This window comes from Spodoptera frugiperda, chromosome 2 (assembly GCF_023101765.2).
Source record: "Spodoptera frugiperda isolate SF20-4 chromosome 2, AGI-APGP_CSIRO_Sfru_2.0, whole genome shotgun sequence".
In the NCBI taxonomy this organism is placed as follows: domain Eukaryota; kingdom Metazoa; phylum Arthropoda; class Insecta; order Lepidoptera; family Noctuidae; genus Spodoptera; species Spodoptera frugiperda.
In genome coordinates, this window is record NC_064213.1 from 10,719,568 (window position 1) to 10,736,272 (window position 16,705).

The window sequence follows — 16,705 nt, forward strand, 5'->3', positions numbered from 1 at the left end:
TGGGAAGTTCGGTGTAGAGCTTCGTAGGACTAGTGTGGAAAGGTCGACAGCAAGCAGCGAGCGGCGACGCAGCGTCGAACACCCCTGCATAGAAGATATCTTCGACCTGGACCTCCTGGAACAAATGGTCAGTAAGCACAAGATTTGCATGCTCATAATCATTATTTACGTTTCCATTTTATATTTATACTTTACTGACTAATTCTAATTTTCAGTTGGAAAAGGTCGTTGGTTACGAGCAGAGGCGACGCATCAGATCTCAGATTCGCATTGCTAAGAAGAAGCTGGAAACTGAACACACCGATACTAACACATATACTAAAACTACGAGACAGACCATAACTACTCAAAAGCTTAGGTCTCCTGAGCGCCAACACACGAAATCACCAGAACGGCATGCTCCAAAAGTCACACCACACAAACACACTTCTCCTGACCGCCACGCTAAAACACCTCAAAGAACTATTCCTGAACGCGTTCAGCCTAGGGAACAGGGACAACCAGTGCTTAACGGACACTCCAAGGAACCAAACCATGCTCTGAGCGACCGGCGCCCGAGACCACACAGTCCAGAAAAACCCACCTCCATGTCTGTACCGAAATCTAAGAGTCCTGTCCGCCAACCCAGCCCAGACAAAAAGACTCGAACACGTTCTCCTAGCAAAACTGCTGCACCGAAACCAAAGCAAAACCGTTTCAATGAGTATGCATCAGCTTACATGAAGAAAGTGGGTCTGAGTGAAGCAGACAAGATCAGGTTTGCCGAAGCGAAGTCAAAGAAGACAGCCGAAGAAAAGCAGCGGACAGTGAAACATACAGAACACAAGATTGTGGAAGAATACTCGACTGCTAAGAACTTCACAGACAAAGTTGTGTCTCGGGATGTGATTGAGGTGGTGCAACTGAATGGAACGAATAAAAGGTCTCCGTCACCAGAAAAGCGACAGAGTCCTGAAAGAAAGGCACATAGTCCAGAGCGAATTTACGAACGTACGCCAAGTCCTTCACAAAAGCAGACAAGATCGGAACTGTCTAAAAAAGAAACGATCATAAAAACTGTCTACGAAATAGAGAAGAAAATACCTCAAAAGCAAGTCCAAGAAGAAAAGCCGTCGTGGGTGACGAACAGGAACCTCAAGAAGATAAGCTCGGAGACCAGAACATTCAGTAGTAAGAAGATTGAAGAGAAACCAAAATACAGAGCCCCCAGCCCTTCCAAGGCCATCACCAAACCTATCGACGTGATCACGTCCAGCTACGGACCGGGGCCGCTGGACGCCGACGGCAAGCCGCTGTTTGGCATCAGGGCGTTAAGGAACGGCGCTTCTAACTACCAAGGTAAGCATTTGCTAACTGCATACAGTATTCAGTTATTTTACAATAAATAAACTAAACTCACGCATGACTTGGTTCAATGTTATTGTTGTATTATAATATTTCACGTTTGAATCTCATGATATAGAAGTTTACGCTAGTAAAATACATGACGTCACATACTCTATATGTTTCAAGTAAATTCTCAGTCAGCTTGCAAGTAGACTCTGACAGTACAATAACACTGAGTACTGAGAATTACTGAACCGACGTACATCTGAATCATGATAATTGTTCACAAAGCAAATGTTGGCTCAGCTGAATGTGACGCCGAGTCTCTGGTACAATCCTACAGTTACACTGGTACAGTACACGTACGACTGTTTACTCCTACAGCTTCGATTAGTTTGTGTGAAATAAGTGCCATAAAAGTATAGAGACAAGGTTAGCCCCACTTCATGTGTCATACTATTTTATACATAGCACCGTATATAAACATATATACATATATGTTCTTTCTTTCTATCTAACAAGTTGCTTTCGTTACCGTGGTTCGTTTATTTTGTGTGTTTACTACATATGTCACAAACTGACTGTAAACAAGATTAAAAATTTACCACTGTGTAAGTAATTCAGTTGCAACGTCTTCACAACGTACTCGTTCAGGATGAAATTATTGCTCGATGAATAATATTGTACACATCACACGTGTTGCTGTCGATCCATATTATGTTTATCCGATAACGTTATAACTAAGCACTTACTTCTCTAAGCGAAAATGTTTTATTTGCGACTATGTATTAAATACTTGTTCTGACGCAGTCAAGGGCACGGTGATCCGTCAGGAGTATCACTCCCGCAATGGAGGTGAGCCCGAGGGAACAGTCTCCGTGACTGCTTACTCCACGGAGCCTGAGGACCTGGAGCGTCTGCTGCAGGGCCAGGGGGAGCCCCCCTCTCGCATCCACGGGCTCGCTGCTATCACCACCACCAAGAAGTTCGGAGGAGACACCGGCACCACCTTGAAGGAAGCACACGGTGTAAGTGCCTGACTAAATATTTAGAGCATTCATACTGTACGCAGCGCCTGATTATTTTCTTAGAGCAGTCATGCGTTACGCCGGTTTATTTAGTCATGCATTTCTTGCAGCTGCGAATAACTCTTTATAATTTCACGGAATTATTAAGACGCGGGTCGCAGATACTCTCGATTCATTGTTTTGTATTCAGGGTACCTTGTATCTCAGTGTTTGCGCTTTATTAGAATCCCATATATGTATCGTTGCAAAGGTATCAGATATCTTGTACCTAATTAAAAGGATTAATGATTACCAGCATAATTAACATCGAGAACTGGCGACTGACTGACCTCAGTAAGTGGGACATGTAACTAAAAATGAAATAAAATACTTCAATACGAACTTATTCTTGTTGTTGTCTCCTTATACGATGGTGTAAGAGGGACAAGGGCGCCGGGGTGGCGAGTGTGTGGGCCTTATATGGCGGGGCTTTGGGCCAGCGGCCATCTGGCGCGAGGATCGAGGCTGGGCTGACAGATGGCTCACGACAAATGCTCTAGTCCCAACTATGTGCCGTGTCAATGTTACATGACATTTATGTCCGAGCCATTTGTATTCTCGCTTACAAAAGTACCAATTTGCTGATTTGCCAATAACAAAGTATCAAGTAATCACGAATTACACAGGGGAACTTCTATCCATTCTGTCGAGGACTAGATGTTCTTATGTTCTGTGTCTATGTTGGCATTATTGACACTGTCCTACATCCAATGACGTTATATTTTTCCAGTATATTGCTATTGAATTATAATATCGTCTCGATGAAAGCCATGGCACCTATAGTGCATGTGCAAGTTGTGCTCGCATCCCTGACATTACATTCGTTCGTTCCTCGGAGTGCTCCATAAATCCGGCAATGAGTGAGTGACGTGTCTGCACAGCCACTAATTGTGTCCTCAAGGTCCGACAATTGCACTGCGCATGCGTTACCGTGACCATAGTGACTTTGCGCCGAGATTCATACCACTTCATTTAGCGATCACTTTAGTAGTAATTGATATACTCATACATATACGTACCTACAAATATACGTATACATACATGAAGATGTATTTCTTTATGTGTATTGCAATGATTTGCATACATTGTACTTCGGATCATATGTGTAGGTATATGGTATATGTGTTGAAAACTCACAGCATTCGACCTTCGAAATAGACTTTAGAGACAGACCAATAAAAAATAGTTTTTGGGCGACAATTACAATGTGCTTAGCCAGCCTTCGTGCATATTGCGTCACACAGCAGGGCCCGTGGATACGGATAACAGATATTATTTAATTGCAAATAAACTACAGTCCTCGAAATATTGTTTCTATACTCCTCACACACATACCAAAAGACATCAAATAATAACCCGTTCTACGTAATACATAAATAGTAATCAAATCTTAACGTTGTAGACTGCAGACGCAATGTCAGCCGCAGATTAAGTCATCACTTTTCATTAGTGTCTGGTCGAAGATTCTACTCAATTAAAGCTATTATGGTTTCCTGAACAAGCTATTTAGGTTACAAGCATGTTGTCATAATTTTACGAGTAGCGCCATGTACGTGCGCCTAGTATTTAGTCGAACCTAGATATTGCGACTCCTTGAATAGAATGTCATCGCTCCGATCACGAAGTGCTTCCAGTTTAGGAACAAATATCAATAGGTCAGCGATACAGGATCGATGGGACCTTGCGCAGGCGCCCGAGAGAATGGTTTACCTTATGTCAGTTATTTACTATTTTCAAATAGGTTCATATTGAACAAGTAGATGGAATATGTCATGTTCCTGCGATGTTTACATTTGCGATCTTATTAGGCGGTCTGAGTATTAAAACAATACGCGAACTGCAATTAGATATTTTTCAGTGACAGTCATTTGTTTGTGTTTACAGTGTGACAACTGACAGATATCTGTTTGCTTGCTTGTAATAGTTGTGGATCTCTCGATACTTACTCGTGAGAGCACTAGCTCGTAAAAATACAACTGTTGTTCCTCTGGGTAAAATAAATTATCACGATATGACCTACTTCTAGAGTTCTTAATCAATCCTATAATATCTAATAGCCGATCTCTTTGATGTAATGTTGAAACTTAAACAAGGTGCTTAAAGTTATTTTTTTTTTATTTCCAGAATGTCAGAAGGCGACGTGTCGTTGATCCGCGACGAAGACTTACTGCGCCGCATGGTAAGTGTACTATGATATATCATACTTATAATAAAACATAAATAACTATACATACCAAGTACTAACATAACATAACAATGGATACCTACACCGTGGCGTTTCTGTGCGCCTGACGGAAACTCATAGCAATGTTTTTCAACAAATATTGTCTATATGTAAAGAGAAAGGCGCTATTATACCAACTGTTTTGTATTCTTGAGTTTTGTTTTAGATTTGTTATTGATGATGTCAACTCGCGTTGAGCAAGCGTGATTAATACCTTTTCTTAAACATTTTCCGTATGAGATAAGATCATTTTTCGCCAGTGGGCACTTACTAGATGATGATGATAATTTCTAAATTCAATAATACCTCTATAATAACAAACATAGATTGTAAATAATACATTACTAACATAAATCATCTGATGATTCCAGTGGCAGCAGACGGAGGACTTCTCTCGCAAGAAAGAGATCCGCGCGCACATGTACCGCCTGCGGGAGGAGCGGCTGCGGGACCTGTACTCGCCCGAACCCACCAGGGATGGGAAAGGTAACATCAGCTCTAGTTCAGTACTGAATACTTAGGCAGTACCAGTACGCCAGACGCTGTACCACTGGGCAGTGTCGTGAGAGAGAAGAAACAGCTTCAATGCAACGTGGTGACGTTATATTCATCTTGGATTTGTTTTGTAACATACCAACTGGTAAAAATGTAGTACAGTCCTTATTGTACGTTGTGACGTCACATGTCCAATGACTTGTTTTATATTGTATCTCATGTATATGTATATTTTATGTCTTGACTGCTACATATGTATGTAGTCTCCTTACTTTTCTTGTAAAAGACCACAAGTTAGCGCAGATGTGCCCGAATTCAACAGGTAGTGAGTTCAGTGCTGCGCAGGGCCACGTCAAGTCATTCGCGGACCAGACCTTCCAGTCCATGAAGAGCAAGGAGGTCCGCGACGCTGGCTCCCCACCCAAGGAGTTCACGTACCGCGGCCAAGGTGTCTGCACGATAAAGCCATAACTTTACCTTAACCGAACTAACGCTTATTAACCGGTAACGGTGTGCGTGGTGTGTGGTCAGACATTGAAATGATTAATTTTTACAGATCTGAAGGCGCTGTCGAACGCCGGCTGGAATGTGGAGTCGGAGAACAAGACCACAGACGACGGGCACACGCACGTCAAGTCCGTGCACGCCAACATCGAGGGCCGGTACGACGTGGACGGCGGGAAAGGCCAGTTCGCGGCCATCGACCACCACAAGGAAGCTGTCACGGAGTACCACGACGACCACAGCAGTCTGAAGCGGAACCAGACCTCGTCCAACACGGCGGCGCGCGAGTATGTCGTGCGCAACACTGACGACGGGACTCAGATTTCGTCCACCACCAGCTCCTCCACATCTTCCTCCAAGTTCCAGCAAATGTCTTCAACAAGACATGACACAGTGCCATATTTGACTAACGACGACTATGACCTACCAAGTTACGATACTAACCGCAATGAGGACGTTTCCTCTGTAACAAGAAGACAAATTATAAAAACTAATGACTACGATCAAAGCACGAAGAATGATTACGAACAAAATGTGAGAAAGAATGAGTACCAGCAGCATGTGAACAGAAATGACTACGAACAAAATATCACGAGGAACAATTATGAACACAGCGTGAAGAACAATAACTGCGAACAAAATGTGAGCAGAAATGATTACGAGACCGGAGAGCTCGTATCTAGAAAGATCGACTACCCTGATAACAACACCAGAGTGATCGTAGAGACGCGGTGCCTGCCTGACGGAACTCGTGTGACTAGCACCAAGAGAGAATTTCGGGCCCCAGTACAAAGCACCCGCTCTGAGCAATCCTACCAAGTAAGGGAAAATAAATCCTATTCCACTCAACAACGATCTGACGTCAAAGAATCATCAAAAACAACTAGACACGTAACAGACAACCGCGTTACTGACATCGTTGATTCTCAAAGGAATGTGGATGATTATGATTTCAAAAAACAAATCGCAGATTACACAAAAGACAATGAAGATTATTCGGATGTAAAACGTTACGAATCCAAAATAAACAAAAGAGTTGTGGATCATTCTAACGCTGATGATAACTACTCACAAACAACTCGTCACGTGACTAAAGTTACTCAAGAAGTTACTGATAACAATGATTACGTACAACGCCAGCATCGTACGAATCAGACCCACCACCGCCAATACGTTACCAACGACCAAAGTGAAACAGTAACGCGTGATACTAAAACAGATACGTTAACACCGCGTAGTGACCGTCCAGGCACTCAGGCACCACAGAAGGAACGCCCTGAGTCGCTTACACCACATCGTGATCACCCTCAAACAACTGAGCCACGTGATAATAATCAAGACACTATAAAGCGCAATGATGATCGTCCACTTCAACCAAAAGATTACATACATCAAGAAACTAAAAATACTGAAGAGAAGATCCATCATATTAAGAAAGAAAACAAAGTAGAAGAAACTGTAGAGAGGAAAACTAGCACTGATCGTTACCAAACCACATATCAAACTGATTTTCCTCAAAAGAAAATCAGTAATGATTGGAGTCCTTCCCACCAGGCGTGGGCCAGCACACTGCGGGCTGATACTCCAACTACTACACGACCATCGACTCGGGCTTCATCTCCGGGTAGTAAAACCTTTAAATCGAGTACATCTTCTTTAAGGAGTAGTGTAAGCCCTGATAAAGTAACCAGAAAGCCATCAAGCCGAGGTGGAAGTCCCAGTAAAATTGATAGGTCCTCACCTACTCGCACAGTAATTGATAAACATTCCACAACACATTCCACACATTCTGTAACTGAAATTAAAACGCACAAAAATACTACCCCTGAAGACAAAAGACCCCCAACTGGACGTTCTCCAACCAGACCTGGTTATAGCCCAGAGCGAAAACCCCAAGACCATCGTCAGAGACCAAGCGTCAGCCCTGAAAAACGGCCTCAAAACTTGGCTTTCAGACCTAGTGTGAGCCCAGATAGGAAACCAACATATAGAGGATCTCCCACAGATAACTATCCTAGAACTGGTTCGCCATCTCGTCCACTGGATCGTGATGGATCTCCAACACAACCACGGGCGAGCCCCGACAGGAAACTGCCACACAAAGCAACTCCGACCGATAAATATCCTAAAACTAGTTCCCCAACTCGTCCTCTGGATCGCGGTGAATCTCCAACGCGACCACGAGCGAGCCCTGAGAGAAAACCACCACAGAACGCAACTCCAACTGATAACTATCCTAGAACCAGTTCACCGACTCGCCCTCTGGACCGTGAGGAATCTCCAACGCGACCACGTCTTAGCCCTGAGAGGAAAACGCCACGTCCTGTGGATCGTGAGGAATCTCCAACGCGACCACGAACGAGTCCTGACAGGAAACTGCCACAGAGAGCAAGCCCGACCGATAAATATCCTGGAACCAGTTCACCGACCCGCCCTCTGAAGAATGATCAATCTCCAACGCGACCACGAGCTAGCCCTGAGAGGAAACCATCTCATAAAACATCTCCCACTGATAACTATCCAAGGACCAGTTCTCCAAGTCGTCCTCTAGATCGTAGTGGTTCTCCTACACATCCACGTTCACGAACACCAGAAAATGCCCCTAAGGATTCATTTACTAAACCAGGTCAAATTCCAGAACGCAAACAACCTTATGATGGTCAACCAGGCTCTACCTCCGATTTACCCAGAAATACTTCACCTTCTCGGCCTCATCCTTCGGAAACTAAAGTAAGACCTGGTGAAAGTCCAGATCGCAAACCTCAATCAACCGTTCCTGCTACTGATGATATTTCACCCAAAAGAGGAAGTGTAAGTCCTGATAGAAAACCAGGTTACATGAGACCAACTTCTGCCAGCAAACCATCAGACAACTTGAAAGGTACAACATCACCAACAAAACAAGTACCTTCACAAAGTCCAGAACGCAAACCTCAAAATCTTTCAAAAACTACTACAAAAGTCAAAGAAGATCATTATAAGTTCATTGACGAGGAAACAAAAATGTACACTCGATCTGAAAAAACTGAAATTAATGATTCGAAGTACTCACCCTTAGGTCCTGAACGACCGACACCTAAAGAGACAATCTCAAAAAAGAGTCCTACTAAAGGTACACCTGACTTCCATGACGACACACCTTCAAGGAAGAGGTCTCCTTCTCCCGAGGAGCATGTCACGTTTACTGATCAATATAACCAAGTCGACACCACACAATTAACAACAAATGAAGAAATAATTACAAAGTATCCGAAAGATAAAGATACTTCTCCTGAAAAAAAATCGCCAAGAGAACCATCTCCAGCAAAATATGGAACTTATGACAAGAAAAAGCCATATGATGTGGTCGACACGGAGGTTGTTAGGACTACAGTCGTAACAACTGAAGACGATAAATATGATTCATTGACGCGTCGTGCGAAGTCTCCCAAGAAAACGCCGAGTCAGCCAAGTTCCCCAACAAAGAAGTTACCTCGCGAAAGTGTATCTCCGGTAAAATCTCCTACAAAAGATTCTAAATTTAAACACACAACTGATTTTATTTCTACAGAACAAAAGACCGAAGAGATAAATAAAAGTGTCACTAAAGAACATCCGAGGCGGTTGATTACTCCATCCTCGAGCCCCACTCGGAAACCTAAACAAACTGACACGGAACCATCAACTGGACAAAGCTCGCCAACTACTTCAGTGAGCGGCTTTGTATACTTCAGTTCTCCACGAAACGAAAAAACTGTTGTTACTGACTTGGATGCGCAAGAAATTTATTCGGAAACGAACGTAGTGGATAAAACCACTACTACTTACAAGAGACCTGAAAGTCTCAGTGTTAATAGACCTCAATCTCCCACTAAAATACCTTGTAGGTCACCTTCTCCGGAAAAGCGCGTATCTCCGCCGAAGGACTCTCTGCCAAGAAAAAGTTCATTGAAGAAACCTTCAACTGAGATAACACAAGCTTCTCCAATCGAAAAGCCACCATCTAGTTTTAGAGTGTCGCCAACGGAAGAATTTCCTGATCATAAAATAGTGAAAAAAGATCACCCAGAGAGTCCTGATCCTGACGCTCCCACTGGCAAACAAAAGCCACCACTAGAACGCAGAGAAACTTATGAAGATCGTTGTCGCAAGATCCTTGGCATGATGGATGATACCACTACAACTACTGTCACGACCAAGAAAACTTCTTACTTAAAGGAACCGGAAACAAACCTGAGTTCTCCTTGTCGGAGCCCTGCTCTAAAAGAAACTCCTTTCGAATACCCATCAGGAAAGAAACCAACTAGAACCAAAACTGATGTTACTGATTTCATAACTCACGAACAACAAAATATTGTTCAGATGACAACTACCCATGTTGACAAGTTAGATGACAAAAAATCTAAAACGCCTAGAGACACCTCCCCAACCAAGCTACAAGATATTATAACTAAAGAGAAAAATGTTCTAAAGAGTGATGTTACTATCAAAGATACGGAAGAGGTTAAAAAACTTGGCACCAAAACGGTTCCTTCTCCTAGACAAAGTCCTGAACGAAAATCACCGATGTCAGTTGGTGATAATTCAGTAGTTCATGAGACTACTAGAACTAGACAGAGTCCCGATAGAAAACCAACGATTAAAAAACCCGAAGACAGATACCTGACAGACTCGATTTCAGTAACTCAAGACTTTGTCGAAACCACCATTACTACTAAAAATGACATTTCGACTAAAGAAAAGATATCAACACGCTCTTCAGAATCCCCAACAAAAAAAATGTGTCAGATAAACCACTAAAACCCGGGCAACCATCTGATAAGAGCCCAGAACGTAAACCCAGCGTCAATAAAAATATTCCATCCAAAACTAATCCGGATTACGAGGAATACACAAAAGAAAAATCACCTTCCAGGCCTAATTACACAAAAACGACAACATCTATGGTAGTCGAATACGACTCCTCATCTACCATTGAGGACGTAGAAGAGGCTCCTTCAGACGGTGACCGACCAGAACAATATTTCCAGCCTTCAGATTTACCTACACGTCAAACACCTAAGACTGTTACTCCAGCAAAACATTCATATCCTTCTGATAAAAGCCCAGACCGTAAACCGAGTCACGATAAAACTATGAGAGCAAGTCCTGAGAAAAAACCAAAGGACTCATCTCCTTCAAGAACTGGTCAAAGGACAACAGTTACTTCTGTGACTGAGTACGACACCATTTCAACTGTAGATTCGCAAGAAAGTGTTACGACTGACACAGTTAAAACAAAAAGTCCTCGTGAAACTGAATCACCTACACGAAAGAGTCCGAAATCTACAAATCGCAGTCCAGATAGGAAGACAGACAGCCGAGAAAAGCCGTCAAATCTTAGATCCAGCCCAGAGAAAACTTGTCCTGATGAATATCCAAATGATGACTCCCCGACCAAACATGATAAAGTGCCCAGTTACATGAAAACTACCAAATCCGTCACATCAAAATCTGATGTTACGTCAACGGATATAGAAAAAACAACGTCACTCAAAACAACAGAAAAACATGTTTCACACCGTTCGTCAGAGTCACCTGTCAGGCAGACAACTGAACTAAAAGATCACCCTCGTTCTAGTTCACCATCTAAACTTACCGAGCCTGCTGGTCCCCAGCGTAAACCATCAAAAGATGAAATCGCACCAAAAAAGACAAGTCCTGAAAAACAAGATGTTTATAAAAAAGAACCATCACCAACCAGAATGAAACCTAGTTCAGAGAAAACACCTGGCTATATGAAATCGACTTCATCTCACGTTTATAAACAGGATACCTTATCTATGACTAAAGATATCACGGAAAGTCGCAAGATAGAGACTGTTGAACGACCACACGACCATCCCCGACCGCATTCACCATCTAAACAGTCCACAGATAATTCATACAAGAAACATGAAAGTCCTGATCGCAAGCAGCGACATCCAGAACCGACTGATAAAAAACCTCGAGAAAATTCTCCTTCTAAGCCAAGCCCGGATACCCCAGGCTACATGAGAAAAACCTCCGCCAGCATTAGGAAAGTGTCGGAAGATTATGAGGAAACGACTTCTCTTACAATTGATAGTGCACCAAATAATAAACCTCGCAACCTACGTCCAAACAACGTTCCCAAACATGATGATTTTTCACCTCGAGCTAGTCCTGATAGACATACAAGCGATAGGCTTCCTAAGGAAACTTCTCCTGTAAGAAAACCAGTAATAGTTCAGGATACAAAAGATTCTTGTTATTTAGGAACCACTGTCACCTCAAAGGATATTAAAAAGACTACTACGACACAAGTCACGGAAAAAGATCAATCCATTTTACACCGTTCCAGAACGTCTCCAACAAGAAGTCCTTCTAAACCTTTGGATAGTTCCAAGCCTACTCCTGGAAGCCCTATCAAAGAATTGCCTATCAATCATCATCCTGATATTTCAAAGAGTAAACCATCTTTACCTAAAGACAGCCCAACAAAAATATCGGATGATAATACAACTCCGCAAATTCCACATCGTTCAAGCTCTAGCCCCGATAGAAAACCAAATTACAACACGTCATCTAATTTGAAAACGACAACTACTACAGAAGAAATTGTTATCACAAATGTCGGAGAAAGGCATCCACTGCCAAGATCTTCCGAATCGCCATCTCGACACACTTCTCGCGAACCGTCAAAATTCCAACCTGGTCATCTGCATCAACCTGAAGAACCAAGACAACTTCGTACTCCTTCTCCAACAAAGAAGACCACGAAAGTTACAGAAATAAGTACAGATTTTATTACGTCGGAGAAAGAACACGAAATTTTGGATAGAGTCCAGAAACCTGTCAGGAAACTGTCGCCAGAGCGCAAAGAACGGTCACCCAGCCGAGAATTGAGCCCTGGTAAAACAACAACCAGTTTACAAGACATTGACATAACTACACATACAGAAACAGACGATGAATCTATATCTGAGGATGTCACTGAAATTACAGAGAACTGCACAGTGACTAAAAAATATACACGTCCTGTGAAACTACAAGATGAAAAACCTAAAGATCAGAAAGTGCCTACCAAACAAACGACTAGGACGGTTTCTCCCACTAAGAAACCGTCGGGACTCGCTACACCTACTAAAGTAGACAAGAGCCCACAATCTCCAACCAAACCTAGAAGTGTTTCACCAAAAAAGCCTATCTCGTCAACGGAAAGGCCGCAATCACCACAGATTTCAAAACCTAGTGGAATTAAGCCTAAAGAACAGATACCCTCGCATTTGACTAGGAAACCAACACCTGCTACCTTAAATATCAGTAAAGTAGACAAGACAGTAACTGATATAAAGAAGTCCACTAATATAAGTTCTGTTACAAAACAAAATAGTTTCACTCGAACAACAAATGCCAGTAAAACTACAACGAAGTCTATTCCGTCACCAACAGGTCGTCCCAATGAGCCAGAGACAAGACGCGCTCCAACTCCAAAAGGCATTAGAGAAAGCACAATTCCGACTAGGAAAGATAACGATACAAAAGTTATGCGCACTAGCAGCGACCTCACTATAAAGACAAAGAAAATGTCACCTCAGAGGATGAAGTCAAAACCAGAAATACAAGTGAGTGACATGTCGACTAAATCAACATTAAAAACTACAAAATCTTCTATTAAAGAACCGCATTCAAAACTGCCAACCAAACCCAAGTCAGCTACAACATTAAATACTTCGACCGATGAAGATGATATTATTGTTGACGTGGAACAATCTAAGTCATCTCGAGAGAATTCACCAGATCGTATCTGTCCTACACCGGTCAACTTTGCAGAGGATATTGGCACTCCGCGCTATCCTGACGAAGTAAGTGAGCCTGATGATGAATTCCGCAGGAGAACACATCACACAATCCATGAAGCAGAGTCTATTGTTGATGATATCGTTGAAATTTGTGAAGATGACGAACTATTTGTCAGAAAAACCGACGTCGACATCGTCACAGAGGAAGACGAAAGTCTCCTTAGTGTCACAGACAAGGTATCGAGATTCACAAAAGGTGTCAATACAATAAACAAGTCAAAGGATACTACCACTGCCTTCAAGGAGACTGAAAAAAGAGTTCATTCTGATTTTATTGACAATAAGTTGAAATCTGATGAGTGTTTGCTATCAGTGTCGGAGAAAGTTAACAAGTTTGCCAAAGGACCGCAGGATACAAGGGAGAGTAAGAGTCCAGCACGCAGGGTCACAGACGAGTACGACAAAAATACTGTGTATCAAGATGACTACACCAAACTTAGTGTACATGACAAGGCACACTTGTTCGTAGAAACCGCAGAAAACGTCAAGACGCCGAAAGTTAAACCAACTCCTCAACGAGTGGAACGTCCTGACTTGAGTAACGTTGATGACTCCTTAAAGAGCGATGACTGTTTGCTTAGCGTCTCTGACAAAGTACATAAGTTTGTTAAAACAGCTGAGCAATTCTTGACAGAATCGCATGAGGTCGAAGAAAAGGATAAAAAAATTAAGGAACAACACGAAAAGATTATGCGGAAAATTGTTACAGATGTTGACGATGACGAGCAATACATAGAGCGAACTACAATCACAGAAGATATAGATGTCACTGACAAAAGTTTGCCAAACCAACGTGATGAGAAAATTAAACCAAAAGAAACTACATCATCTCTTCCAAAGACCAAGGACTACAGCAGCCCAAATATCAAGCCTAACGAAAGGACGCCTGCTGTTAAAATAACTACTCTCCGCAGTAGTGAAGCTGTGAAGAAAGCTAAGGCTCTATTTGAAAATATTGCAACAACGACACAAAAACCAAAAGAAATTTCTCAGGTTAAAGCTACCAAGTTGACCGATATCGGTGTAATAAAGAAATCTCCAAAAACCGACTCTACTACTGTTTTACATCCTTCTGCCGAAGATGAATCTCCTAATGTAACCGATGTAGACAGCGAAGTAGGACACCCACAGAAGGATCGACCAACAAGTGGTACCATGACTCGACCACGCTACCCTCAATCAGATGACGATAAACCACGCAGCAGTCCATCCCGTTTGAATGTGCAACCTGCAGACGTTCCAAGATCTAAATCTCCACTGCGTCAAACCATTGAAACCACAACCACTACCAAAACTGTTGTGTCTCGATACCCAGTATCCGACTCTCAGAGAGCTGAATCTCCGAGGCAACGTCCAGAGGCTGAAAAGCCCGATAAAATCCCCGGATATCTGAGACCAACAAAGACCAGTCAAATTAAAGAAGAGACCAAAGTGGTTGAAGATACTGAAGTCAGCAGTCGACGTGGAAGTGGGAAGTTCGGTGTAGAGCTTCGTAGGACTAGTGTGGAAAGGTCGACAGCAAGCAGCGAGCGGCGACGCAGCGTCGAACACCCCTGCATAGAAGATATCTTCGACCTGGACCTCCTGGAACAAATGGTCAGTAAGCACAAGATTTGCATGCTCATAATCATTATTTACGTTTCCATTTTATATTTATACTTTACTGACTAATTCTAATTTTCAGTTGGAAAAGGTCGTTGGTTACGAGCAGAGGCGACGCATCAGATCTCAGATTCGCATTGCTAAGAAGAAGCTGGAAACTGAACACACCGATACTAACACATATACTAAAACTACGAGACAGACCGTAACTACTCAAAAGCTTAGGTCTCCTGAGCGCCAACACACGAAATCACCAGAACGGCATGCTCCAAAAGCCACACCACACAAACACACTTCTCCTGACCGCCACGCCAAAACACCTCAAAGAACTATTCCCGAACGCGTTCAGCCTAGGGAACAGGTACAACCAGTGCTTAACGGGCACTCCAAGGAACCAAACCATGCCCTGAGCGACAGGCGCCCGAGACCACACAGTCCAGAAAAACCCACCTCCAAGTCTGTACCGAAATCTAAGAGTCCTGTCCGCCAACCCAGCCCAGACAAAAAGACTCGAACCCGTTCTCCTAGCAAAACTGCTGCACCGAAACCAAAGCAAAACCGTTTCAATGAGTATGCATCAGCCTACATGAAGAAAGTGGGTCTGAGTGAAGCAGACAAGATCAGGTTTGCCGAAGCGAAGTCAAAGAAGACAGCCGAAGAAAAGCAGCGGACAGTGAAACATACAGAACACAAGATTGTGGAAGAATACTCGACTGCTAAGAACTTCACAGACAAAGTTGTGTCTCGGGATGTGATTGAGGTGGTCCAACTGAATGGAACCAATAAAAGGTCTCCGTCACCAGAAAAGCGACAGAGTCCTGAAAGAAAGGCACATAGTCCAGAGCGAATTTACGAACGTACGCCAAGTCCTTCACAAAAGCAGACAAGATCGGAACCGTCTAAAAAAGAAACCATCATAAAAACTGTCTACGAAATAGAGAAGAAAATACCTCAAAAGCAAGTCCAAGAAGAAAAGCCGTCGTGGGTGACGAACAGGAACCTCAAGAAGATTAGCTCGGAGACCAGAACATTCAGTAGCAAGAAGATTGAAGAGAAACCAAAATACAGAGCTCCCAGCCCTTCCAAGGCCATCACGAAACCTATCGACGTGATCACGTCCAGCTACGGCCCGGGGCCGCTGGACGCCGACGGCAAGCCGCTGTTCGGCATTAGGGCGCTAAGGAACGGCGCTTCTAACTACCAAGGTAAGCATATGCTTGCTACTACAGTATTCAGTTATTTTACAATAAATAGACTAAACTCACGCATGACTTGGTTCAATGCTATGGTTGTATTAGTACATCGCGTTTGGATCTCATCTAGTAGAAGTTTACAGACGCTAGTAAAAAAAATACATGACGTCACATACTCTATATTTTTCAAGTAAATTTTCAGTCAGTTTGCAAGTAGACTCTCACAGTACAATAACACTGAGTACTGAGAATTACATCTGAATCATGATAATTGTTCACAAAGCAAATGTTGGCTCAGCTGAATGTGACGCCGACTCGCTGGTACACACTACACAGCATACAGTTACACTGGTACAGTACACGTACGACTGTTTACTCCTACAGCTTCGATTAGTTTGTGTGAAATAAGTGCCATTAAGGTATAGAGACAAGGTTAGCCCTACTTCATGTGTC

The 16,705-nt window shown here is 42.9% G+C and overlaps 1 protein-coding gene across 1 annotated transcript in view; it reads left to right on the forward strand.

Annotated features, from left to right (window-relative positions):
- Nucleotides 1-16,705, forward strand: part of LOC118269196 (titin) — an 81,660-nt gene that overhangs the window by 32,385 nt on the left and 32,570 nt on the right. Inside the window, 3 exon segments of the mRNA XM_050699089.1 lie at nt 8,675-10,375; nt 10,378-15,053; nt 15,142-16,264. Coding sequence (XP_050555046.1) covers nt 8,675-10,375; nt 10,378-15,053; nt 15,142-16,264 — 7,500 coding nt within the window.